This window comes from Ostreococcus lucimarinus, chromosome 10 (genome assembly GCF_000092065.1).
Source record: "Ostreococcus lucimarinus CCE9901 chromosome 10, complete sequence".
NCBI lineage: Eukaryota > Viridiplantae > Chlorophyta > Mamiellophyceae > Mamiellales > Bathycoccaceae > Ostreococcus > Ostreococcus sp. 'lucimarinus'.
Genome location: NC_009364.1, coordinates 420,628 through 443,938, shown reverse-complemented (window position 1 = coordinate 443,938; position 23,311 = coordinate 420,628). Strand labels below are relative to the sequence as shown.

At 62.7% G+C, this 23,311-nt stretch overlaps 15 protein-coding genes across 15 annotated transcripts; 8 read left to right on the top strand and 7 right to left on the bottom strand.

Annotated features, from left to right (window-relative positions):
• Positions 1-53: 53 nt before the first annotated feature.
• Positions 54-800, bottom strand: OSTLU_26221 (predicted protein; the record flags this gene model as incomplete). The annotated part of the gene is made up of 1 exon (XM_001419967.1): positions 54-800. One exon carries the CDS (start codon positions 798-800, stop codon positions 54-56), a length of 747 nt encoding a protein of 248 aa, XP_001420004.1.
• A 143-nt stretch (positions 801-943) lies between these two features.
• On the top strand, positions 944-2,608 carry OSTLU_17129 (predicted protein; the record flags this gene model as incomplete). The annotated part of the gene is made up of 1 exon (XM_001420140.1): positions 944-2,608. One exon carries the CDS (start codon positions 944-946, stop codon positions 2,606-2,608), a length of 1,665 nt encoding a protein of 554 aa, XP_001420177.1.
• Positions 2,609-2,691: 83 nt separating this feature from the next.
• OSTLU_26220 (predicted protein) lies at positions 2,692-2,979 on the bottom strand (the record flags this gene model as incomplete). Its single annotated transcript, XM_001419966.1, has 1 exon — positions 2,692-2,979. One exon carries the CDS (start codon positions 2,977-2,979, stop codon positions 2,692-2,694), a length of 288 nt encoding a protein of 95 aa, XP_001420003.1.
• Positions 2,980-3,650: 671 nt separating this feature from the next.
• OSTLU_17128 (predicted protein) lies at positions 3,651-5,222 on the top strand (the record flags this gene model as incomplete). Its single annotated transcript, XM_001420139.1, has 1 exon — positions 3,651-5,222. One exon carries the CDS (start codon positions 3,651-3,653, stop codon positions 5,220-5,222), a length of 1,572 nt encoding a protein of 523 aa, XP_001420176.1.
• An 859-nt stretch (positions 5,223-6,081) lies between these two features.
• OSTLU_94892 (predicted protein) lies at positions 6,082-7,080 on the top strand (the record flags this gene model as incomplete). Its single annotated transcript, XM_001420138.1, has 2 exons — positions 6,082-6,606; positions 6,661-7,080. 2 exons carry the CDS (start codon positions 6,082-6,084, stop codon positions 7,078-7,080), a joined length of 945 nt encoding a protein of 314 aa, XP_001420175.1.
• A 52-nt stretch (positions 7,081-7,132) lies between these two features.
• OSTLU_17126 (predicted protein) lies at positions 7,133-7,801 on the bottom strand (the record flags this gene model as incomplete). Its single annotated transcript, XM_001419965.1, has 1 exon — positions 7,133-7,801. One exon carries the CDS (start codon positions 7,799-7,801, stop codon positions 7,133-7,135), a length of 669 nt encoding a protein of 222 aa, XP_001420002.1.
• A 696-nt stretch (positions 7,802-8,497) lies between these two features.
• OSTLU_38080 (predicted protein) lies at positions 8,498-9,160 on the top strand (the record flags this gene model as incomplete). Its single annotated transcript, XM_001420137.1, has 1 exon — positions 8,498-9,160. The coding sequence occupies one exon, from the start codon at positions 8,498-8,500 to the stop codon at positions 9,158-9,160; it is 663 nt and encodes a 220-aa protein (XP_001420174.1).
• Positions 9,161-9,194: 34 nt separating this feature from the next.
• Positions 9,195-10,709, bottom strand: OSTLU_26214 (predicted protein). The gene has a single exon (XM_001419964.1). It carries the CDS (start codon positions 10,626-10,628, stop codon positions 10,161-10,163), a length of 468 nt encoding a protein of 155 aa, XP_001420001.1. The 5' UTR covers positions 10,629-10,709; the 3' UTR covers positions 9,195-10,160.
• A 411-nt stretch (positions 10,710-11,120) lies between these two features.
• OSTLU_94891 (predicted protein) lies at positions 11,121-12,449 on the top strand (the record flags this gene model as incomplete). Its single annotated transcript, XM_001420136.1, has 2 exons — positions 11,121-11,977; positions 12,002-12,449. The coding sequence occupies 2 exons, from the start codon at positions 11,121-11,123 to the stop codon at positions 12,447-12,449; spliced, it is 1,305 nt and encodes a 434-aa protein (XP_001420173.1).
• Positions 12,450-12,668: 219 nt separating this feature from the next.
• On the bottom strand, positions 12,669-13,928 carry OSTLU_1184 (predicted protein; the record flags this gene model as incomplete). The annotated part of the gene is made up of 1 exon (XM_001419963.1): positions 12,669-13,928. A coding segment is annotated over one exon (1,260 nt), but the record flags the coding sequence as incomplete, so codon positions are not given.
• Positions 13,929-14,144: 216 nt separating this feature from the next.
• On the top strand, positions 14,145-15,167 carry OSTLU_26211 (predicted protein; the record flags this gene model as incomplete). The annotated part of the gene is made up of 1 exon (XM_001420135.1): positions 14,145-15,167. One exon carries the CDS (start codon positions 14,145-14,147, stop codon positions 15,165-15,167), a length of 1,023 nt encoding a protein of 340 aa, XP_001420172.1.
• Positions 15,168-15,230: 63 nt separating this feature from the next.
• Positions 15,231-16,622, top strand: CGS2 (putative 2nd cystathione gamma synthase; the record flags this gene model as incomplete). Its single annotated transcript, XM_001420134.1, has 3 exons — positions 15,231-15,637; positions 15,755-16,285; positions 16,400-16,622. The coding sequence occupies 3 exons, from the start codon at positions 15,231-15,233 to the stop codon at positions 16,620-16,622; spliced, it is 1,161 nt and encodes a 386-aa protein (XP_001420171.1).
• A 31-nt stretch (positions 16,623-16,653) lies between these two features.
• Positions 16,654-19,002, bottom strand: OSTLU_26209 (predicted protein; the record flags this gene model as incomplete). Its single annotated transcript, XM_001419962.1, has 1 exon — positions 16,654-19,002. The coding sequence occupies one exon, from the start codon at positions 19,000-19,002 to the stop codon at positions 16,654-16,656; it is 2,349 nt and encodes a 782-aa protein (XP_001419999.1).
• Positions 19,003-19,150: 148 nt separating this feature from the next.
• Positions 19,151-20,128, bottom strand: OSTLU_26208 (predicted protein; the record flags this gene model as incomplete). Its single annotated transcript, XM_001419961.1, has 1 exon — positions 19,151-20,128. One exon carries the CDS (start codon positions 20,126-20,128, stop codon positions 19,151-19,153), a length of 978 nt encoding a protein of 325 aa, XP_001419998.1.
• A 538-nt stretch (positions 20,129-20,666) lies between these two features.
• On the top strand, positions 20,667-23,261 carry OSTLU_17117 (predicted protein; the record flags this gene model as incomplete). The annotated part of the gene is made up of 1 exon (XM_001420133.1): positions 20,667-23,261. The coding sequence occupies one exon, from the start codon at positions 20,667-20,669 to the stop codon at positions 23,259-23,261; it is 2,595 nt and encodes an 864-aa protein (XP_001420170.1).
• Between the last annotated feature and the right edge of the window lie 50 nt (positions 23,262-23,311).

Sequence of the window (23,311 nt, the reverse complement as noted above, 5' to 3'; positions counted from 1 at the left end):
CCGGCTCGCGACGCGCGCTCGAATCGACTCCGTGACGACGGAAACGCCGACCCTCACAGCTCGTCCACGGACTTGCCGTCGAGGAATTCGACGACGCGCGGCACGACGTCGCGCAGCGCGTCCGCCGCCGACGATAAATTTCGCAAAAACTCCTCCTCCGTCGCCTGCGGCCCGTCCACGATGTCCGTGATCGTCTTCACCGCGATCACGGGCACGTTAAATAGGTGCGCGACGTGCGCGATCGCCGCCGCCTCCATCTCCTTCACGCTGCACTCGAACTCGTCCAGCAGCGCTCGGCACGTCTCCGTGGCGTCCAGAGAGTTCCCCGTGCACACCACCCCGGTCTTGCATCCCAGCGCCTCGATCAACCGCGGCGTCGGCCACGCATCGTACTCACCGACGCCGTATTTATCGTATCCAGGGATCGGTATTCGTCGATCGTGATTCTTAAACTTCGTCGCCACGTAGACGTCGCCGACCTCGCCGCCGCGCTTCGCGAACCCTCCCGCCGTGCCCGCGTTCACGATCACGTCCGGTCGCAGCGTCGCGCACGTCTCGTACGTCGACAGCGCCGCGCCGACCGTGCCGACGTTGCACACGTTGTGCCTCGCGCACGACCCCGCGCAGACGACGTCGACGCGCGCGCCCGACTTCAGCGTTCCCGAGTACACGCGCATGGGGACGTCGCCGCCGACGCGCGCGAACGCGTCGGCGTCGAGCGTCAGCCCGAGGGCGTCGATCAGCGGTCGCGCCTCGGCGTCCATGGCGAACAGCACGGCGACGCGCGCGATCGGCGCCATGGCGTCGTCGTCGAGCGCGGAAGACGACGAGTGCGGACGCGCGACGCGACGCGACGGCGCACCGCGACGCGCGCGCGCGACGGCGACGCGCGGCGATGGGCGCGACGACGCGCGATCGCGACGCGACGACGCGATAGCGCGAGATGGCGGCGCGCGCGCGCGCGAGCGACGCGAACGCGGACGCGGACGCGAACGGCGAGGCCGTTTGGCTCGAGCGCGTCGTCGCGCGCGGCGTGCGACGCGCGCGCGACGCGAGCGGACGCGCGCGCGAGCCGAGACTGCGGGACGTGTGCGCGGCGGTGGACGAGGAGGTCAGGCGGGCGCGAGGGGCGGACGCGGCGGCGCGAGGGCGCGCGAGGGCGATGGCGTTCGCGCTCGGGCTGGACGTCGAGACGACGTGGGAGGAAAAGGCGGCGGCGTTGGAGCGCGGCGCGGCGCGGGGGGAGGCGAGGGGGGCGGGCGAATCGGCGACGACGCGCGAGATGAGCTCGATCGAGGCGCTGGTGGCGGTGGACGACGAGGCGTATTTGGAGACGACGGTGGGCGACGGCGCGCGAGTCGCGACGCCGACGGGAGCGGATTCGGAAGGCGCCACGCTCGACGACGACGAGAGCGAGCTCATCGCTCGAGCGTTGTGCGAAATGAACGCCATTAAGCGCGCGTTCGCGGCGTGGAGACGCGAGGCGGTGAAGGAAAAGTATCGGCGAGCGAGAGAACGCGAAATCGAGTCGTTGTGCGCTTTCTCCACCGGCCGCCGCGCGCGCAAGATGGCTCTGGCGGCGATTGGCGCGTGGCGCACGAATGCGCGCAAACGTGTGCGATTGCGCGCGTTCGCGGCGAAGCGCGCTCGACGCGAGCTCGCGACCACGGGCCGAGCGGTCGCTCGCGCGTGGGCGCGAATCGCGCGAGACGACGCGGCGAGACGACTCGAAGCCTTCAGGCAGACTCAAACGCGACGAAACCGTCGAGCGATGCTCGCGGCGTTTAACGCGTGGCGTTCGCGCGCGAGAGCGCGCGTTGCGCGCGAGAGCGCGGACGTGTGGCGACGAATCAAACTCGAGTCGACGGCGCTGGATACTTGGTCTGCGGTCGCGCGGGCGTGGAAATCTGAGCGACGCGCGATCGATGCCGCACGTCTCGCTCGCCAGCGCTACGTCAAACGGTCGGTCACGCGTGTGTGGCGTGTAAGAGTCATTCACGCCGAACGTCGCGCCGAACGTGCCGTCGTCGCGGTAAAATTTTCGCGTTGGCGTCGACGAGTGCGAGACGAGAGACGAGAGCGCGAGCGCATGCGATTCGCTTCAAGCTACGACGACGCGCGTGTCACGGTCGGCGCCTTTGCGCGGTGGTGTGCGGTCGTCTGGGCCGCGAAAGAGCACCGAGCCGAGCTGGCGCGTGCGGCAAAATTTCATCGCCTGTCGCTCGCGGCGAGCGCGTTTTACGCCTGGCGAGCGGCGACGAGTCAAGCGAAACGAGAGAACAGGTCACTAAAAACACGCGTATTCGCGCATTGGAGATCAATGAAGGAACACGCGTCACAACTGAACGCGCGCGCGACGTTTTACCGCGATTCACAAGCGATCACGTTCAGCGACAAGTATCTGGACGCGAATTGCTTTGCGATGTGGCGCTCCTTCGTCTTCGCGCAGCGACGACGATACGCCGCAATGGAACTCGCAGATACGTGGCGCGTGAAACGCGCATTCGCGCCGTGGCGCGCTCGCATCGGCGCGGCGCATTTCAGCGACGACGTCGAAAACACCGCGCCCCCCGTCGCCGTCGGCGAAATCGAGTGGCAACGTTTTTAACCTTCTCGCTCTCGCAGCCTCTAGTCGGCCTTAAGCCGTAGCGTATCACCTAGTCAGTAGCGCATCATCATTACAACCCAACCCTAGCCCATGGTCGACGGATCGTTCATCCCGAGCATGGTTTCGATCGTAAACTTAAAGAACACGTACCCTCCCGCGCCCACCGCGACCACCGCCGCCGCCGTCTGCGGCTTCTTCAGCAGCGCCGCCACCGGCCTTCCGAACATGTACGCGAATCCGACCATGATGCTGATCGAAAATCGCGCGTACTTGACCATGTTCGCCCAAAACGGCACCTCCCCGCCCGCGAGCGCGAACAATTCGTTCGGCGTCGTCGTCGCCGCCGCCGAGTTATCCGCGCCGTCCGCCATCGTCCCCGCCATCGCCGCGATCGCGTCCGCGCCGTCCGCGCATCCGCTCGCGATGACGCACGCCGCGAGCGCCGTGAGCGCCAGCGTTCGATCGCGTCGCGCGTCGTCGCTCTCCCGCGTCGTCGCCGTCGCGTTCGATCTCTCGTCGCGCCGCATCGTCGTCGTCTCGCGCGTCGTCGCGCCGCGGCGCGTCGCCGTCGCGCGCGCGCGCGTCGCGGACGACGGCGCGCGCGCGAGCGTCATCGCGCGCGCCATCGGCGTCGCGCGCGCGAGCGTCGGCATCGCGTGCGCGCGCGTGTGCGGCGTTCCGCGTCGTCGACGTCGCGCGCCGTCGCGGCGCCGCACAGCGCGACGACGGCGCGCGGTCGGCCGCGCGAGCGGTCGCGCGCGCGTCGACGCGTCGTCGGCGTCGCGCCGCGCCGACGACGCGATCGGACGCGCGCGCGGCGTCGATCGCTTCGAGCGCGATGCCGCGCGCGCCGGCGACGAAAAAGATGAAAACGGACGCGACGCCGGACGCGCGCGGCGCGCGCGATGGACGCGGTGCGGGACGCGGGCGCGGTGCGCGCGGTGGACGCGGCGCGCGCGGCGCGAGGAACGGCGCGCGTGGGACGGCGAAGGAGGCGAAGGGACGCGACGCGCGAGGGTCGTCGACGGCGTCGACGCGAAACATGGGGAAAGAGATGCGCGAACGCGTCGTGGCGCTGCGAAGCGAACACAAGTTTTACGCCTTGCAGAGCTTTTGTGAGACGTTCGAGGCGATGTGGATGCCGAGGAAGGATGGGGAGGCGTGGGAACGCGCGCTGTGCGAACCGCGCGAGCACGCGTGGATTTTAGATTTTTTCTTGCGCGTGTGGGCGCCGGCGCCGAGCGCGTTGGGACACGGCGAGACGCTGCTCGTGCCGAGAAGTTGGGAAATTAGATCGCGAAGGAAAATTCGTGAGATATTGGGCGACGGCGTGGACGATGAGGCGGGATTTTTCGACATCGACGCGCTGGCGCGATTAGAAGTGTTGTACCGGTTGTGCGAGGATTTGGTCGAGTCTCGCTCGTTTTCTAACGTCGCGGAACAGTGCTCGGATGAGTTTGACAAGGCGCGACGGCGAAATAAAGTCGAACAGCTTCAGATGTGTAAGCGCGGCGTGCACGGCGAGCCGATCGGATACGACGCTAAGGGTCGCGCGTACTACGTCTCGGCGTTGGACGCTCGGATTTGCCGAGCTGAAAAGGTGGCGGCGGACGCAGGCCCGAGAGCGCGCGCGGATCCACTTTGGTCGACGCCGTTCGTGACTCTGTTGGAAGTCATCGCGTTGAAGAACACGTTGCAGAACACGACGAACAAGAAAGAGTTGGCACTGCTCGAGTATTTGTCGAAGGATCACGTCCCGTACCATCAGGAGCGCATGAAGCAGCAGCTGGCAGAGCTGGAGCGCGTCCAAGCCAGAAGCGATGCCAGAGCGCGTGCGGAACAAGAACGGATTGCGTGGGAAAGCACGGCGAGGAAGAAGTCGAGTCGTCTGGAGGTGAAAAAGGCGCTTGAGAATTCGCGACGAGAGCGCAAAGTCGAAACCATTTCGAGCGATGAACTCGAAACGGTTCTCGACGACTTGCGACGTTGGGTACTGTTGCCTGAATCCATGCGTGCCACCGCGCACCCACCACACGGGGTGCGGGTTTCCACGCTGTACGGCGAACACGTCGGCGGGCTGAACACGAAACCCGTCGTCGTCAAGCCAAAAGGGCGTCGTTGGGTGGGGTACTTCGTCAGCGTACTTTGGGAAGACGACAACCCATCGAGCGAAGCCAGCTGGTCGGATGGTTACTGCGTTTCGTACGATTCAGATACGTCCAAGCACTTGGTGATATACCCAGCTACGGCGACGGTCGAGCGCGTCAACCTCGAAACCGTCTCGCTGCGCCTGGGTTCCCACGGCCGAAAGTACGATGTCCGCGTCGATAAGAAGGGCCGCGTGCTCGGCGATCACGCCGCGCTCTACGCCGCGCTGAAGCCCGAGCTCGACGCCGCGCGCGCATCTGAGACGTATTTTAGCGGATGCTGGCGCGACGACGTCGTCGGAAACGGCATCCCCGTGGACCCCTCGCGCGTCGGCGAGTGCGGCGCCGTGCTCCTCGACGCCGCCGAAGCGCCGGCCGAAGAAGCGCGAGACGCCGTCGCCGACGACCCCCAGCGCGCCGATTCCACCGACGACACCACCACCACGATCGACGATTACTCTCCTTAGCGCTCGCGACGCACGGCGCGTAGCTTTCATTTCATCCCCGATGACTCAACTCACGCGACTCGCTCTCCTCGGCGCTCGCGGCGGTTGCCGACGCCGCCGCGCGCGCCGCCCTCGCCGCCTCACACCACGGCGCATGCGCGCCCGCGCGCCCTTCGCGCCCTCCCGAATCGCTCACCGCGCGCACACCGCGCGCGCACACCGCGTTCGTTCGCGTCGAGCCTCCTCCGCGCGCGTGCGCATGTCCACGACGCATCACGACGACCGATGGCGCGGCGCGTCGACGCTGAAAACGATCGAAACGAACGACGATTGCGACGCCGCGCGGCGCACGAACGACGCGAAATGGGTCGTCGTCGGCGCGAAAGATGCGCTGCTCGAGAACGGCGCGTTCGCGCGGCGCGCGTTCGGGACGAACGAGCGCGCAGCGCGGACGTTCGAGCGATTGGTCGAGAGCCTCGACGCGAACGCGACGCGGAGCACGGTGCTCGAGACGGCGAGCGAGGACGACGAGGGACTGTTGGAGCTCGTCGTGTGCGTGATGCCGGAGAAATCGAAGATGTCGAGACATAATTCGCCGATCGCCGCGCACGCGATGACGGCGGCGGCGAAAGCGGCGATAGGGGATCGGAAGAAGAGAAGAGCGGTGGTGCTCGCGGCGGTGGACGAGGAGGCGCACCGCGTCGGGGCGTTGGCGGCGTTGGCGAGGATTAGTGCGCCGTATACGAATAAGTTTCGAGCGGCGGACGCGGTTGTGGACGGGGAAGTGTACGTGGGCGTCGTGTGCGGAGGGGAGATTTGGAACGGGGCGGAGACGCGGTCGTTGCCAAAGGCGGTGCGCAGATGCCAGGCGCTCGTCGACATGGCGCCAAACGAGCTGTCGCCGGACGCGTTTGTGGACGAGGCGAAGGTCGTCGCGGGCGAGCTCGGCGCGAGCGTTAAGGTTGTCGAGATTAAACGTTACGCGCAACTCGTCGAGGAGGGCTACGGATGTCTGGCGGGCGTCGGAAGCGCTTCGAGTCGCGACGGTCGTGATCCCGCGCTCGTGCACTTGCGATTTACGCCGAAAGGTTGCGTCGACCCGGACGCGCCGTCCATCGCGTTCGTGGGCAAGGGTATCACGTTCGACACCGGTGGGCTTTCGCTGAAATCTAAAGACGGCATGTGCGGTATGAAGACGGACATGGGCGGTGCCGCGGGTATGCTGTGCGCGTTTGAGTCCATCGCTCGCGAGGACGCCGAATCGAATTTCAAGACGCCACTCGACCTCGTGCTGTGCATCGCCGAAAACGCAATTGGCTCGGGCGCGATTCGCCCGGATGACATTCTCGTCGGCAAGAGCGGAAAGACAGTGGAAATCAACAACACCGACGCCGAAGGGCGCCTCGTGCTCGCGGACGGCGTCGCGTATTGCTCCGATCCCGCGAACGCCGCGTGCAAGCCGCGCATCATCGTCGACATGGCCACGCTCACCGGAGCGCAAATGATCGCCACCGGGCGTAAACACGCCGGACTTGTGACCGATAGCGAAGACATGGAGCACACCATCGTGCGATTGGGCAGAATCACCGGAGATCTGGCGCACGCCCTGCCCTACGCTCCGGAAATGTTCAAGAGTGAGTTCAGTTCCAAAGTCGCCGACATGAAAAACTCCGTCGCCGACCGCGCCAACGCGCAATCGAGCTGCGCCGGTCAATTCATCGCCAATCACTTACACCCAGACTGGGTCGCTCGCGATGACACGGCTTGGATTCACCTCGACATGGCTGGTCCTGGTAACTTTAAAGACGGTTTAGGTTCTGGCTATGGAGTGGCTCTGCTCAACGCGCTCTACAAAGAAATCGACAGTCGACCGCAATGATGCCGTCACGACGCGCTACATTTAATGACATTGAATAAAACACGATCGCTAACTACCGCGCCTTCTTCGTCTCGACTCCACCCGAAGCGAGACCGCCCGCGCGCTTCCCCGCGCCGCCGAACTTGCCGAACTTGCCGAACTTGACCATGGCGAGCGCCGCCGTCTCGCACAAAATCGTCCCCGCCCAGTTCACAAAATACACCTCCTCCCCATCCTCCACGCACAACCTCAGCGCGACGTACCACGTCATCGCAATCCCGAACGCGCGCCAATCTCCCTCTCCCGTCCTCGTCGTCGCGAATCCCGCGCACAGCGCCGCCATTCGTCCCGCGCTTCGCCGTCCCGTAATCGCGCCGACGGCGCTCGCGCACGCGCCGCTCACCATGTACGCCGTCCCTCGCCGCGTCATCCCCCCTCGTCGCGCCATCGCGATCACATACATCGCGTTCGACGGCGCGAGCGTCCACGCGACGTGCGCCGCCGTTCCCGGCGCCCGCGCTTTCGCCGCGGCGCCTTCTCCGCGCGCCAAAATCCAATAGCTCACTGTGAACACACACAGCACCCCTCCCGCGACCCACGCGCGCGCCTCTCGCGCCCGCGGCGTCGCGTCGCGCGCGTCGCGCGCGAGCGCGTCGCGAAACGTTCGCGCGCTCATCACGCACGCGAGCGCGACGCACAGCAGCGCGTGCGCGCCCTCGGCCGAGGGCGTCCCCGCGTGCATCGGCAAAGAGCGACGCGTCGACGAATGGCGACGCTGCGCCTCGCGCCGTGCGCGCCGCGACGCCGCGACGCCGGGAGACGACGCGCGCGAACGCGCGCGACGTCGCCGTGGGCGGTCGGACGCGCGGAGCGCGCGTGCGGGGACGTCCAGGGCGTCGCGGTGATCGATGCGAACGGCGCGCGCGGGACGATCGCGACGGGCGCGCCGTTCCTGGATCACATGATCGATCAGCTCACCGCGCACGCGCAGTTGGGCGTGCACTGCGTGCTGACGCGACGCGGGGTGACGTGCGAGGAGGCGCGCGACGCGGGAGGGGTGAGCGACGAGGAGGCGTTTCGGTGCGCGGGCGCGGCGCTGGGCGCGGCGCTGCGAGAGACGCTGGGAGACGGGAGAGGCGCCGGGGAGCGGGCGAAGGCGCGGTTCGCGGCGCCGTTGGACGAGGCGTACGCGACGTGTGGGATCGAGCTGTACGGCGAGCGAGGGCTGGAGACGTTCGCGCTGGCGCCGTATGGGAAGCCGGGGACGGCGGGACGCGCGAGCATCGGGACGTATCCGACGGCGCTCACGGAGACGTTTTGGCGAGCGTTAGCGGAGGAAGCGGGGGTGAGCGTGCGGTTGGTGAAAGAGCGCGGGGATAACGCGCATCATATCGTCGAATCGACGTTCAAGGCGTTCGCGCGGGGGGTTCGCGCGGCGATGGACGCGGCGGAAGGGATCGACGTGTACGCGGGCGCCGCCGCGAGCGAGGAGACGCGGCGAAGCGCGATTCAACGCTCGACGAAGGAGACGTCCATCGACGTGAAGCTGGATTTAGACGCCAGTCGCGATGACGTCGAGGGATCGAAGATCAGCACCGGTATCGTCGCCCTCGATGGATTGTTCACCGCGATTCAACGCGAAGCCGGGGTGGCGCTGAACATCGCCGCCACGGGAGACTTGTGGATAGACGACCACCACACGGCGGAAGACGTGTCCATCGCCGTCGGCCAAGCGCTGAACAAGGCGCTGGGGACTAAGAAAGGGTGTAATCGCATGGGGAGCGCGATGTCCACCGAGGGTGAGGCCACGGTGGAGTGCGTCATGGATCTTAGCAATCGCCCGTACTTGGGGTACGGACTCGAGCTCGAGAGCGACAAAGTGGGCGACCTCAGCGTGGAGATGGTCGAGCACATGTTCATGAGTTTGACGTTCAACGGGCAAATGACGGTGCACTTGGTCGAGCACGCGCGCGGCGCGGACGAAGCCGAAGTTGCCACAGCCGCGGCGAAGGCTTTCGGTAAGTGCTTGCGACAGTGCGCGGCGATTGATCCGCGACGCGCGGGCTCCGTGGCGTCGAGCAAAGGTACGCTCTCTGTGTAGTGTCATCTAATCGTATCGTATTGTTTACACATCAATCGGCTACTTGCTTTTCAGTAATCGAGCCATCAAAGCCTTCGCGTGATCCTTGAGCGCGTCCATCGCTCCTCTCGCCTCGACGGAGTCGCGAACGTCGACGTCGAGCTTCAGCGGCGCCTCGCGCTTCGTCGTCGCGTCCGACGCCACTTGCTCCACCACCTTCTTCGCTGCCTCTCGCAGAACTTTTTCATCCACAATTTCGCGCACTAAGCTCGCATCAATCGCCCCGAGCGTCTCGTTCACTTCCACTAATTCCAGCAAGCTCGCCTCGCTGCCCTCTCGCGCCAAGTCGTCGGCAAACTCCGTCAACGGCGTACTCTTCAGCTTTTTCGGCATCGACCGCCACTTGGCGTTAAACTCCGCCAAGAGCGCGTCGCATTCCGCTTCCCCAACCTCCACGATCGTCGCGCACTCTCGTTCCACTGCGCGCGACGCGATTCGTCGTCAGTCGTTCGCGTTCGTCGCGGCGGGGGAACCATCGCGGCGACGTCAACAGTCACCACCCTCGCGTCTTCTCGACATCGCTTCGATCCACGCACCCGCGTCCTCGAACGCTCGCACCAACGCGTGCATTTCATCCTCTCGCACCCGTTTCCTCGCGCTCGCCGTCGTCGACGCGTCGTTCGCGTCTTCGCGCGTTGGTCGTTCGTCGTCATCGCGAAGCCGCGTCGACTTCGTGACGGATTTACGCGCGCTCGCGCTCGCGGTCGCCGCTTTCGCGCGCTCCCGCTCGCGCGTGGGCGTGTTCGCCACGTCTCGAAGCGCGCCCGCGGGCATCGGATCGCGTCGCGCGCGTGCGAATGACGATCAGAAGCTTTTGCTACGCTACAACCGCCAGAGCCGCCGAGCGCGCGCGAACGAACGCGCCCTGGCCTGCTCGCATCGCTAACCTAGGAAAATACACCGCGCGCGAGCGTCGCGAAAAAAAACGCGCGCGCGCGCGCGCGAATTGCGCGCTCGCCAATCACGCGTCCTCGGCCGCGGGGCCGCCCAATTTGACGCGTTCCACGAGCGCGTCGTGCTCGCCCACCAACCGCGCGATCAACTTCTTCGACGTCTCCTGCAGATGCCCCGCGATGAACACCTCGTCCAACACGTAGTGCGCCTTGTGAAAGTTGAACACTAAATCCAATTCGCACACGTTCCCGAAGTACTTGTCCAAGATCTCGACGTAGTGTTGAATCATCTCCAGCGTCGCGAGCTCGTTCGCGCCTCGGTCCACCGCCAGACAAAAGTACAGGCTCGCGTACTTCCTGTACACCAGCTTCACGTCCCGGTACTCGACGACGTTGCACAGCTTGTTCGCGCGCGGTATGATTCGCGACGTGACGTCGCGCTCGATCCTCTTCCGCTCCTTTTGGTTCGTCAGGACGTAGTACTTGCTCAGGCGAATCTTCGCTTGTTTGCTGAATAACAGCGCGAATCGAATCATCGTCGGCGATCGCGGCGTCGACGATCGCGGCGCGACGCGCGCTCGGCCGCGCGCGCGCGTCGTTCGCCGCGCCGCGGCGCGCACTGCGCCGTCGCGCCGTCGCGCCGTCGAGTCGTGTGTCTGTTCCGTGTTACATCCAGGGTTTGGAATCGAGTATTTATCGTCTGCGAATTCAATCGACGTCGGCGCGATCTTTCGCATTTAATGATGTTTAAACGCATACGAATCGACGTCTTATCTTCGCGCGTCGGAGGATACGGCGCGCGCGCGCGCGCCGCACACGCGCGCGCGCGGCCGAGCGACGGACGACGCGACGCGCGACGCGACGCGGAAAGCATGCCCGCCGTCGCGACGTGCGACGCGCGCGCGCTCACGACGCGCAGACGCGCGCGCGCGCGACAAGATGTCGCCGTGACGTCGGCGACGATTCGACGGCGACCGCGCGCGAGGACGACGACGACGACGACGCGGATCGACGCGATCTCGGACGCGATGGGACACGAGAGCGCGGACGACGCGACGGCGACGGCGACGGCGGCGGGCGACGATGGGAAGGCGAAGAAGCCGTGGGGGTTCCTGAGCCCGTTCGGCGCGAGCGCGGCGGTGCTGGAACAGGCGGCGGAAGCGAACGAGAAGCAGAGCGGGCGCCGGCGACGGACGGAGGAAGTGAAGCTGAAGGTCGATGGACAGTGGTACGATGCGACGGGGTGGGCGCTGGCGCATCCCGGTGGGGCGGGGTTCGTGCGGTTGTTGAACGGACAAGACGCGACGGATGTGTTTTACGCGCTGCACTCGTACGGGCCGAACGGGAGCGACGAGGCGTTGAAACGCTTGCGCGCGTTGCCGAAGTGCGATGCACCGTATGATACGGAAGAGTACGAAACGCAAAGGCTGACGACGGCGAACGCCGAGTTCGGGGAGTTGCGAGGGAAGTTGGAGGCGGAGGGCTGGTTTAAACGCAACGCGCTCTCCGAACTCTCGGTGTTGGCGCAAGTTTTGGGATGCTACGTCGTCGGACAAGCCATCGCGGCGACGCACCCGATCTTAGCCGCGATCTCGATCGGGATAGGGATGCAACAAGCCGGATGGCTCGCGCACGACTACGTTCACGGCCGCGGGAAGTGGTGCTCGATGATGCGCTGCTTTGGCGCGTTGACGAATGGGTTTTCCGCCGAATGGTGGTCGCACAAGCACAACATGCACCACTCGTTCACGAACGTCGACGGTAAGGACGGCGACATCAAACTCGAGCCTCTGTATTACTTGTCGCCGCCGGAGACCAGTGGGCGCCCGGATAGCTGGTTGCGCAAGTACCAGCACATCTACGGCTATCCGCTCTACGCGATGACGTACGTGCTCTGGCGCCGACACAGCGTCGCGAGTGCGTGGGCGCGCAAGGATAAGACTGAGCTCGCTTTGCTCGTCGGCCACTACGCGTGGTTGTTCGGCACGCTTCCTTTGGGTGTCGCCATCGGCTCCATGCTCATCGGTGGGTTTTTGGTAGGCTCTCTCGTCACCGCTACGCACCAGAGCGAGGAAATCATGTATGAAGACGGTTCCTTCGTCGATATTCAGTTTAGAAGCACTCGCGAAGCGGACGTGAAGAATCCACTCGAGCGTTGGTTGTGGGGTGGTATGGACACGCAGCTCATTCACCACTTATTCCCCACCATGCCGCGTTACAAGCTTCACAAGCTTCGTCCCATCATGCAGGAATGGGCCCAGAAACACGGATACGATTTTAGAATCTCCGATTCGCGCGACATCCTGAAGAAGAACTACAAACATCTTGAGGGTATCGCCGCATTGGAGACGATTTAACTTAGGTGCGCTACTTTACGTTGTTTGTACTTTGTTATCAAAATGATTTTTGAAAGCTTTTACACCGTCGTGTTCAGAAAAATTGCGGCGTCAACTCGTCTAATGCGTGATTCATTTCTTCATCATCGCTCGGAACACGACGATGCTATTCGCCAAGAGCGCCACGCTCGACGCAACTTGTTGCAATACACCGGGTTTAAACAACCCTTCGCGCTTGGGAAGCGGTAGTCGCTTGTGCGTGAACTCCACGCCCTTGTCCTTGTTGCAAATTTGCCCCTTGCCTCGCAACAAGCAGCGCGTCGTCAACAATCCTTCGACGCCCACGGGCCCGCGGGCATGGATTCGCGAAGTAGATATACCAACCTCAGCGCCGAGACCAAATCTAAATCCATCGCTGAAGCGCGTGGAGGCGTTATGAAACACGCACGCACTGTCGACGCGAGCGATGAATTCATCCGCCGTCTTTTGGTTCGACGTGATGATGCAATCAGTATGCGCCGAACCGTTGGCGTGGATGTAATCGATGGCGTTATCCATAGAGCTCACGAGTTCCACCGAGCATTGCATGCCACCGTATTCGTGTCGGAGCGCCGGTGCCGCTGGTAGGTTGAGTTCCTTTGTCCCGCGCGGTCCGCCAAAGAGTTCGACGCCCGCCGCGCGCAACGCCGTCATGAGTTCCGCCGCGCCTCCATTCGCGACAAGATCGTCGTGAATGAGCAAAGTCTCCAACGCGTTACACGCCGCGGGATAATCAATCTTCGAATCTATCGCACACTTCGCCGCCATGTCAACATTCGCGTCCTTGTCGACGTACACGTGCACCACGCCGTCCGCGTGCCCGAGCACGGGAATCTTCGTATTATTCTGAATGTACGTCACCAACGAGTTCGAACCGCGCGGAATCACCAAATCGATCACGTCATCCAGCTTCAGCAGATCTGCCACCGCTTCTCGACCCTCGATCAGGCACACGCATTCCTTCGGTACGCCGAACGCCTCAAATTCGTCCACGATGACCTCCCGCAGTTTCGCGTTCGAGCTCGCCGCTTCCTTCCCACCCTTGAGCAGCAGTCCATTCCCCGTCCGCAGCGCCAACGACGCGATCTGCGGCAGCGCGTCCGGCCGGCTTTCAAATATGATCAAAAGCACCCCCAACGGCGCCGTCACCTTCGTCAGCGTCAAACCCTTCGCCAACTCCATCGCGCTCAGCGGCTTCCCGATCGGCTCTTCCATGTTCGCGATCGCCCGCGCGCCGTCCGCCAGCTGCTTCACCTTTCCAGGTTTCAGTTTCAACCGCTGCAGCAGCGCTTCTTCGACGTCATCGGACGATTCAGCGCGTCGCAAATCTTCGTCGTTCGCGGCTTGGATTTCGCTCTCGCGACGTTCGAGCGCGTTCGCGACGGCGCGCAGCAGCGCGGCGCGCTCGCGCGAGGGGAGCTGTTGCAGTTTACGACTCGCATCGCGCGCTTTGCGGGCCAGCGTGGCGGGATCGTCGGGCATGACGACGGGAAGTGTCGTTGGGGTTGCGACGACGCGCGCGCCAGTGTCCGGCGGCGCGCGTCGCGCGTCGCCATGCGCGGCGCGTGCGAGGCGATGTGCCCCGACGCCGAGGCGCGCGCGCGCGCGACGCGCGGCGACGCGCACGCGCTCGAGCGCGGCGGCGCGAACGGCGCGGGCGACGCCGACGCGTCGAGGATGGTGAAACGGTTCGCGCGCACCGTCGTCGCGGGAACGGAGGACGCGGCGCGCGTGCGAACGCTGGACGCGTGCGAACGCACGGTGGACCATTTATTCCGCGCGCTCGACGACGCGCGTCGCGCGTCGACGCGCGCGTCGGCGTCGGCGTCGGCGAACGCGCTCGCGAGCGCGCACGCGTTCTGCGAGGACCGACTGCGCGCGGTGCGACAAGATTTAGCGATGCAAGGGTTGTTCGCGGACGATCCGGTGGCGTGCGGAAGGTGCTGCGCGTTGCTCGAGCGCATGATCGTGCGCGCGGTGACGAGCGAGGCGGAGCGCGAGGCGGACGCGAGCGACGACGATTTCGGCGCGGCGGCGCTGCGCGAGCGACAGCTCGGAAAGACGTTTGGAATGTTGCTGAGCGCGTACGCGGAGTTGGGATTCGACGACGACCTGCACGTCGAACGCGTTGGAAGGTTTGTGTCGATGCTGCTGTGCGTGCGCCTGCGCGACGGGACGAGCGAGTTGGCGGGGGACTTGAGACGCGTCGGAGTACGGACGTTGGCGACGAAGGACGCGAGATTCGCGATGACGTGTCGAGCAGCCTTCGCGACGGGAAACTGGCGTCGTTTTTTCGCCATCGTCGACGAGGCGTCGTACGAACACGCGTGCTGCCTCGAGCGGCACTTCGCCGTCGCGCGCATCGATGCGCTGCGATCGCTCAACTGCGCGCTGAACTCGACGCCGATGAAGCTCGACGAGTTGGCGCGCGTCCTGCGCCTCGACTACGCCAGCGACGCCGAGACTTACGTAAAAGCGTGTGGATTGACGGTAAACGTGGACGAGTCCGCGGAACCGACGGTGCAGTTCCGAACATCGCCGTTCACGCCTCCGAATCTGTCGCGTCCCGACGTCGCCGCCGCATTACGCGCGGCGAACCGTGGATTCAAATCGAGTTCACCCGCCGCGCCCGCCATCGATCGCGACGTCGCGAGCGTCGACGTAGACGTTCATTTAGCATCCTTATCGCTCGCCCGCTGACGACGTTGTAGCTCATTCATTTAGTTTCGTCGCGCCGTCGCCGCACTCGCAGACGCGTTCGCGATGCTCGACCACGGCACCTTGCTCGTCCGCGGCGCCGCCGACGCCGCCGACGACCCCACGCGTTCGGTCATCCAGCCCATATACCCATCGACGACGTACGCGCGCGACGACGCGCACGAACTTCCGCGTTTTCGCGACCGAACGCTGTGCTACGCTCGGCCGGATAATCCATCCGTGCGCGCGTGCGAGCGCACGCTGCGCGATCTCGAGCGCGGGAGCGATTGCGCTTTGTTCTCGTCCGGCATGGCGGCCGTGAACGCCGTGCTCGAGGGCGCGGTGCGCGGGACGTCGGACGCGAGTTCGTTCGCGTGCTCGCCGAGCCGCGGGTACTTCGCGGTGCGCGCGCGAATTCGAGAGTGGTGCGCCGCGCGAGGCGTGGAGGTCGTGGAATACGACCCCGATGTGCCGTATGTGATATGTGACGTCGATGGACACACGCTGGCGAGGCGAGACGAGGACGCGAAGGGGACGGCGCATCACGCGGGACGGTCGTTGAAGCGCGCGTTGGAGGAAGAGGCGGCGAGAGGGCGAAAAGCGGCGTTGGTGTGGGTGGAATCCCCGGCGAATCCCACGTGGGACGTGATGGATTTAGAACAGGTCGTGGCCGTGGCGAGGGCGTGCGATGCGGGGTGCGTGTGTGTGGATTCGACGGTATTGACGCCGATTTGTACCAAGCCGTTGTCGTTCGGCGTCGACGTCGTGATGCACTCTGCGACCAAATATTTGAACGGACACGGGGACGTCGTCGCGGGAGCTTTGGTGACGCGCGAATGCGATGATCGATGGCAGCGGATCTTGCATGAGCGTAAGCTCGGCGGGGCGACGATGGGGTCGATGGACGCGTACTTGCTCTCGCGAGGCATGCGTACGCTAGAGCTGCGCGTGCGCAGACAAAGCGAAAGCGCAATGTGGATCGCGCACGAGTTCGAACAGTACTTGCGCAGTCGAATTCCTCACGGCGCTATCGTTCTATACCCGGGGCTTCAAACCGATACAACGGTGGAGTCGAAGAACGCGCATTACGACATCGTAAATCGCATGTGTCCAAACGGCGTGTACGGCGGCATGCTTTCGCTCGTATTCTTTGACTTCCTTCCGCATCTTTATCCCGAACACACTGGATCAAACTTGTCGCGAGTCGTCAAGTTTTGTAAAACTATGGCCGTTAGTTGCGACTATTGGACGTGCGCCACGTCGCTCGGCGGTTTCGAGTCGCTCATCGAACACAGGTATTCGGTCGAGTGCGCGCCGGGCGAAAAGGAGCCGCACGTGCCGGGTGGTCTGTTGCGTCTGTCCGTGGGGTTAGAAACGAAGGAAGATTTGCTCGCGGGTTTAAAGCGCGGATTTGATATCGCGCTCATGGACGTCGTAGGCGCTAGTGTGGCGACGTAGCAGTAGATTTTAGGTTAGTTTTACACTACAATCACTTCTTGACTTTGGATTTCCTCTTGAGCGACGCCATCATGTTCTGCAGTTCAGACGACCCGATTTCCTTCGCCTGCGACTCAAGCGCGCTGACAGTCTTGCTAGATTTCTTTTCCGCTTTCTTCTGGCGCCGCTTGTCTCTTTCACTAATAATGAGCGTCTTATTCTGCACGTCTTTGTAACGTGGATCCGTGGGGTCGAGACTGAAGTGATGCGACTCGTACAATCCGGCAAAGCGATCGTCCGCCGTGTCCAACTTGTTCACTTCGCCGTCGTCGTCGTCATCACTCTCAGCACGCCGTGCGGCTTTGCCGCGGAGACGGCGTTTCTCGGCGAGACGCTCTTTTCGCGACTTCTTCTTGGTCGGCTCTCCGCCGTCGGCAGGCTTAATAGCAGCGCGACGAGCGGAGACGCCGTCGGATTTGCCGAGAATTTCCTTCTCGTCCATCATCAACAGCTCCAAATCGGCTTGAGCTTGTTCATCTACTTCACCGCGCTTAGCAGCTTTCTTCGCCTTTTTCAAGTTCGTCTTGCTCGGCGCGTCGTCGTCGTCCGTAAACTTACTTTTCGCCTTCTTCTTGGCCTTCGGGGCGCCGTCTTCAGAATCGTACTCGGCGTCAAAGTCGACGTCACCACCATCGTCCATGAAGAACGGGTCGTCAAACGTCGCTGGCTCGCCGTCGGCGCCACCCGCAACGTCGTCGGACTCTTTTTCATTGACTTCTCCTTTATCCTTATTCGCTAATCGTTTCGCTTCGCGCTTTTCCTTGCGCAGGCGCTCTTGCCGTTCGTAAACCGTCTCCTGCGCGCCGAGCTTTCCGTCTTTCTGTTTCTTCTTAATGCGCGCACCGAACTCTTCGAGACCGGCGTGAAATGTCACTTCCATGTCACCTGCGTTGCTTTTCGAGCCGTAGCGCTGTTTATCGCGTTTCGTTTTAAACGCCTTCGTGGACGCCTTGGCGGTGTCCTCGCCGTCGTCGTCGTCGTCGTCAGATACAAAAAAGTCATCCTTCTCCGCACCGGCATCGGCATCAACGTCGGCGTCACCACTCCCGCCGAGAAGTTTAGCCAAGTACGCTTTTTTCGCTGCCTTGGCGTCTGCTTCATTTTCTTCATCCTCGGATTGCTCGGATTCGTCCTCGTCGTCGGAGTCAGACGCGAGATAGGCGGCGAAATCTTCATCCTTGAGATTGTCCTCGGTGATTTTACGTCGAAACGTTTTACGCCGAGTCGGGTCATCATCGTCCCACGATAACTTGACGTTCGAGTGCTGCAGCGCCTTGACTTGAAACTCGGGAGCTTCGTAATCGGGAGGAATATCCGTGGCGGTATCGCGAACCTCGCGTTCCTCAAACGATTGGTCGTCCGGGACGTAACGCAAATCGAGTTTAAAACTCGATCGCTCGTACTCGATCCCATCGCACTCGTGATATACCCCCATTGCGGTCTTCACTGTATCGAATTCTGCGATAGCGTAGTAATAGCGCAATCTATCACGCTCGTACTGTCGCATTTGTTCGTTATCCGCCGCGTCAGCGTCGTCGCTTTCGTTCCCCGACGCCTTTCTCTTCGTCGTCGCCGCGTTCAACGTTGACTTCTTTTTCGACTCATCTTTTTGAAACGCGCTTAAAGGACCGTATTTATTCTCCACCGCCATGCGCTCTAACCCGAAATCGCTCGGGTACACCGTCACGCGCTCCAATGACCCGCCCTTTGGCGCAAAGGATCGCAACACCGCGTACAAATCGCACGCCCGAATATGTTGCCATTCACAATTCACGATCGCCAGCCGACGCGTTGCGTCGATGGTGGGTATATCTTTATCCGCCTCTCCGACGAGCATCGTCGGCAGCACCCCCTCATCCTCTTCATCGACGCCTTCCTCGTCCTCGCTTTCGTCGCTCTCCTCCTCGCTTGACGATTCCAAACCGACCCCGCGCATTCGATCCATCGACTTCTCCATGCGCTCTTCCAACCCCTCATCGCCGTCGGAATCATCATCTTCATCGTCCATTTTGTAATACGCTCGCATCTCCTTCCTTTGCTTTGCGCGTGCGTCCAGTTTCGCTCCTCTTTCATCCTCCGCGCGTCTCCCGCGCTTGTCCGTCCCGCTCGTGCCTCCTCCGCTCGCGAAATTCGGATCATCGAACACTCCCGCGAACCTCGAGTCGATCTGCACCGCGCCTGTCTTCTTCGGCATCGCCATGAACCGCGGGTCGCGGTGCATGGCGCTGAAACGGGCGTCCGTGACGACGTCATTTTGATTCAGCGCGCCGCCGCCGCCACCAAACTTTGGTTTCTTCGTCTTGGTCGATTTCTTCGTCGCATCGTCGTCGTCGCGCGACATGGCGCGCGCGCCGACGCTCGAAAAGCGTTCTTTCGTTTCGCTTCCTCGCGTCGCGTCGCGGCGGCGCGGGTGCGTTCGCGTTGTCGCGCGCGCGAGCGTGTGCTGATGTGCTGGGCGGTCGTGCGCGCTACAAATGGCTTGGATTTGGCTACGGCGCGCGAGGGGAAGATTGAGCCGTTCTGCGGGCGTAAAACCGCTCGAGGACGCTCTGCGCGTAATCCATAGGTGCGTCGGAGAAATGATAGTCGGCGATGGCGTCGCTCGCGGCGTCGCGCGAGGAACGGCGAGGCGAATGTGTGGACGCTTCGACGTCGACGCCGTGCCGGCGACGAAGGTCGGCGTTGAGCGATTCCACGCGGAGCACGCGGCGAGCGTGCTCCAAGGTTCTCGTGAGCTCTTTTATGGCGTGCTCGCTTGAGACGCACATTTTGCGCAGCGCCGATGCGCGGGCGTCGCGCATGGCGGTGACGCCGGATTTCACGTCGTCGTATCGACGAAGGAGTTGGTCTCGCTCGGCGACGCGGCGAGCGTGCGAGGCGTTCCATTCAGAAGTTCGCGAGTGCGTCTTCTCGCGCCAATGATCGACTTTGGATTGGAGTTTCTGGATCTGGCGCTTTGTGTTCGCCAGGCGTTTCGCGTCCGCGTCGTCACGCGCGCGAATGAGCTCGTACGCTCGTTCGTGGTCGAGCTCTTCTTCGGCGTCCCAGTGATTGTCGGCGCATCCTAATTCTCCCTTCGTGACGCTCGGCGCGGTCACTCGCGCGAGCTCGCTCTCGAGCTCTTTGATTTTGTTTTCATACATAATTTTCATCGTCGACACGTCCTCGCCGTGCTGATTCCGAATCTCCTCTCGTTTGTCTTCAAAACTCGCGCGCCTCGCGTCTTGTTCTCGCTCAAACGCTGTGCGTCCCGCCTCCGCGCGCTCCAACGCCTCTTGAACGTCTTCTCGCCACCGTTCGTCCGCGCGCGCGTCCTCACTTTCAAATGTCTCGCGGAGCGCGCGCAACCGTCCAGTCGCGCGCGCATCGATCGTCGCCGTCTCCGCGTCCGCGCGCGTCGACGCCTCCTCCAACCGTCTCGCCTGCGCCTCCGCCTCGACCCTGTGCGTGCGTTCGCTCTCGTCCATCGCCGCGTCCAAGTTCGCGAGCGCACGCTCGCGATCATCCAACGCATCATCGTGCGCCTTCGCCGCGCTCTCGATCTCCTCGCGCGTCGCGCGTCGACGCCGCGCGCGCATGACTTCGCGCCAACGCTGGTGCACTTTATGCTCATTCGCGCGCGACGACGCGTGTCGCGCGTCGTCCAGCGCGTCCACCGCCGAGACGGCGACGGCGGACATCGGCTCTTCGCGCGCGATCGCCTCGCGCGCGCGGCGAGCGTCGCGCGCGACTATAAATAGCGCGTCGCCGCGTTCGCCGCGTCGTCGTTGACTCAGTCTTTGACCGAAAATGCCAAAAAAGGCGTTCCGTATTTACACCAACCGTCACGCGAGCGCGCGCACGAGAGAACGCGACGCGCCGCGACGCGCGCCGCGCGAGCCGCGCGTGTCGATCGAATCGTCGCGTCGACGTGAATCTACGCGCGTCGACGCGAATCGACGCGCGCGGGGGAGGCGCGAGGCCGACGTGACGCGGACCGAGATGCGTGATGTCGAGACGGATGCGATGGCGCGCGTGCGCGCGGCGCAAACCTCGCTTCGCGCGCAGCTCGAAGCGAGGCTACATGAGTTGAATGAAAAGTCAGTCGACGCCGACCGCGCGCTGCGCGCGGCAAAGCGCGAGCGCGAGGACGTCGGCGTGGAGTTGTACGCGCTGCAAGGCGAGCTCGCGAGGTCGCGCGCGGAGTGGGTGTCGACGGACGAGACGCGACGACGCTGTCGGGAAGCGCGGGAAACGGCCGAGCGTGATACTGAAGCGTTTGAGCGCGACGCTGAGGGTGCGGCGCGCGCGCTCGAGGAAGCGCGTGGACGCGCGATGAAACGTCGAGTGGAGTTGGAAGATTTGGCGCTCGCCACGCGTGAGGACGGCGCCGTGGCGAGAGATCGCGAAGGCGTCACGGCCGTGATTCAACGCATTGCGAGCGTCACTTCGGATATGGTTGACACGGCCGAGCGTGAGCGGTTAAATCGTGAGATTCGTATCAAATACGTGAAGGAGTGCGTGGAGCGCGCCAGAGCGGCGGCGCTCGAAAACGTCAAAGCCGCCGAAGACGCTGAGCGAGACGCGGCGGCGATTCAGGCGCAAATCGAAACGTGCGACTATGCAATTTCGAGCATCAACACGAGTATGGACGCGTCGTGCAAGAGGTGGAAGTTTGTGCTTCAGCAAGTCGGTAAAGAGGACGAGATGCTAGAGCGGAGTAGAACAGAAGTACGCGAACTGGAGGAATCGTGTCGCCTTCTCGACGCTGAACGCGACGGCGTGAAAGAAGGCCTCGTTGACGCGTACGCGACGCAAAGCACGCACGTTGAAGTGCTGAGCAGACTAGACAAAGATATTGAAGTCGCGGATGCGCTCATCGTTTCCTTAAGGGCGGCTATCGACGACAAGAAGTCTCAAAGTGATGCCGTACAACTGGGCGCAAGAAACCACGACGAGATCGCGCGCGGCGAGGAGCGCCGCGCGAACGAAATCGACGTCGAGATCGAACGTGTCGATCAATCTTACGTGGTGCACACGCACGCGCTTTTCGAGCTCCAAGAGCGCGCGTTATTGCACGTCGCAGAAAAGATGACGACGAACAAACTCGCACAAAAACTAATGCAATCCACGCGAGAGTTCAGAGAGCGCGCACGTGTCGCGAGAAATGAATCAACAGTGGTGAAGCACAAAGTTGCAAAAACCAAGATTGAGATGTTGCGCAGCTCGGGAGAAGAGTCAACAATTCGGGAAAGATTGGCTGACGTGGAGAAGAACGTTGCGGAGAGGCGTGTCGCCATCGACGCGTGCGAAAGAGAAATCGCACGTAACGTCGAGGCAATCGAAAATAACACTTCAAAGATGGACGCACTTAACAAGACACTCGAAAAGTTGCGGGATGTCTCGCCCGAGCACGTTGGCCCGCTCGAGGCACAAATTGCGCATTTACGAAACGAGATTAAGTCGAACGAACAAAACTGTCGGCGGCTTCGTGAGATTTGGCTCAGAGCACAAAAAGTCATTGTATCCCATGAGGAACGATGTCGAGATGCGATCGAACAGTTCGACCGGCATGTGCAAGACAACAACGTACTGACGAAGAAGCGGGATCGACATGAGAGAAATTCGCGTCGTTACGCCGAAGAATGCGAATCCATGAACAAAACAATCGAGCGTCAACGACGCAAGCTTTGCGCAATCGATGAGAAAATCGCGCAAACAGAATCCAGTGCGCGCGAAAATGCGATTCGATCGCTCGAAGTCGAGAACGCGCGCGCAGGTGAGATCGACGCGCTCAGCGGAGAGAATTTGAAGTTGCGCGTGGAAATTTCCAATCGCGAGGAAGCCGTGCGAACTGCGCATCTGGACGCCGATCGCATCAACCGAGCCATCGCAGATCTCGAAAGACGAATTGAGTTTGAACGTCACGCCCAAATCATGCTCGATCCGACGAAAGGAAACAGCGAGGTGGCGAGCGCCAAGCAGGAAAACGCCAAGCTCGCCGTCGTTTTGCACAAACTCGAATCGACTCGAAGCAACATCGCGGCGAAGGTAGAGTCTTGCGTCAAGCGTCGAGAGATAATCGTCGCAAAAGGCGATGTGATTCAATCCAAAATCGACGCCGACGGCGAAGAAGCTCGAGAGGCTGAAATGGTGGCGACTGCGAAGCGCGCTCGGAGCGACGTGCGAAGACGGTTAGCGGAGGCGCAGAAAGCGACGGCGGACCTAAAACCAAAGCTCGACGCACTGGAGAAAGAGTATCTGGAAACGCAAGACGCGCACGGTAAAATCGCGGCGATAATGTCCGACTTGAGCGATCGACGTGATTATCTTCGCGTCGACGCCACCACGCGTTTAAACGAAAAGTACGAACGCGCGCTCCTCGGCACGAGCAGTTTGCAAAAGATGGCGCAACGATTTGAAAAACTTGGTAAAGGCGGAGAAGGCACGGATGAAAACGTCGAGCGATCGAATGACGAGCGTGAACGGTACGCACACTTAATCTCGCGGTTGGAGTCAAAGCGCGACAATCTGAGCGCGGCGATTCGCTATGAAATCAACCAGCATCCGCACCTCACGCAGTCGCTCAGACGTGCGCAGGCGTATCTTAGCGTGTGTTAGCCATTCTAAGCTATTGATACTACGTACACAGCCACCTAAAGCCTTACTTT

What these genes read in the sequence shown, in the direction of transcription:
- OSTLU_26214 (XM_001419964.1), bottom strand. Translation starts at nt 10,628, where the DNA reads ATGATTCGATTCGCGCTGTTATTCAGCAAACAAGCGAAGATTCGCCTG.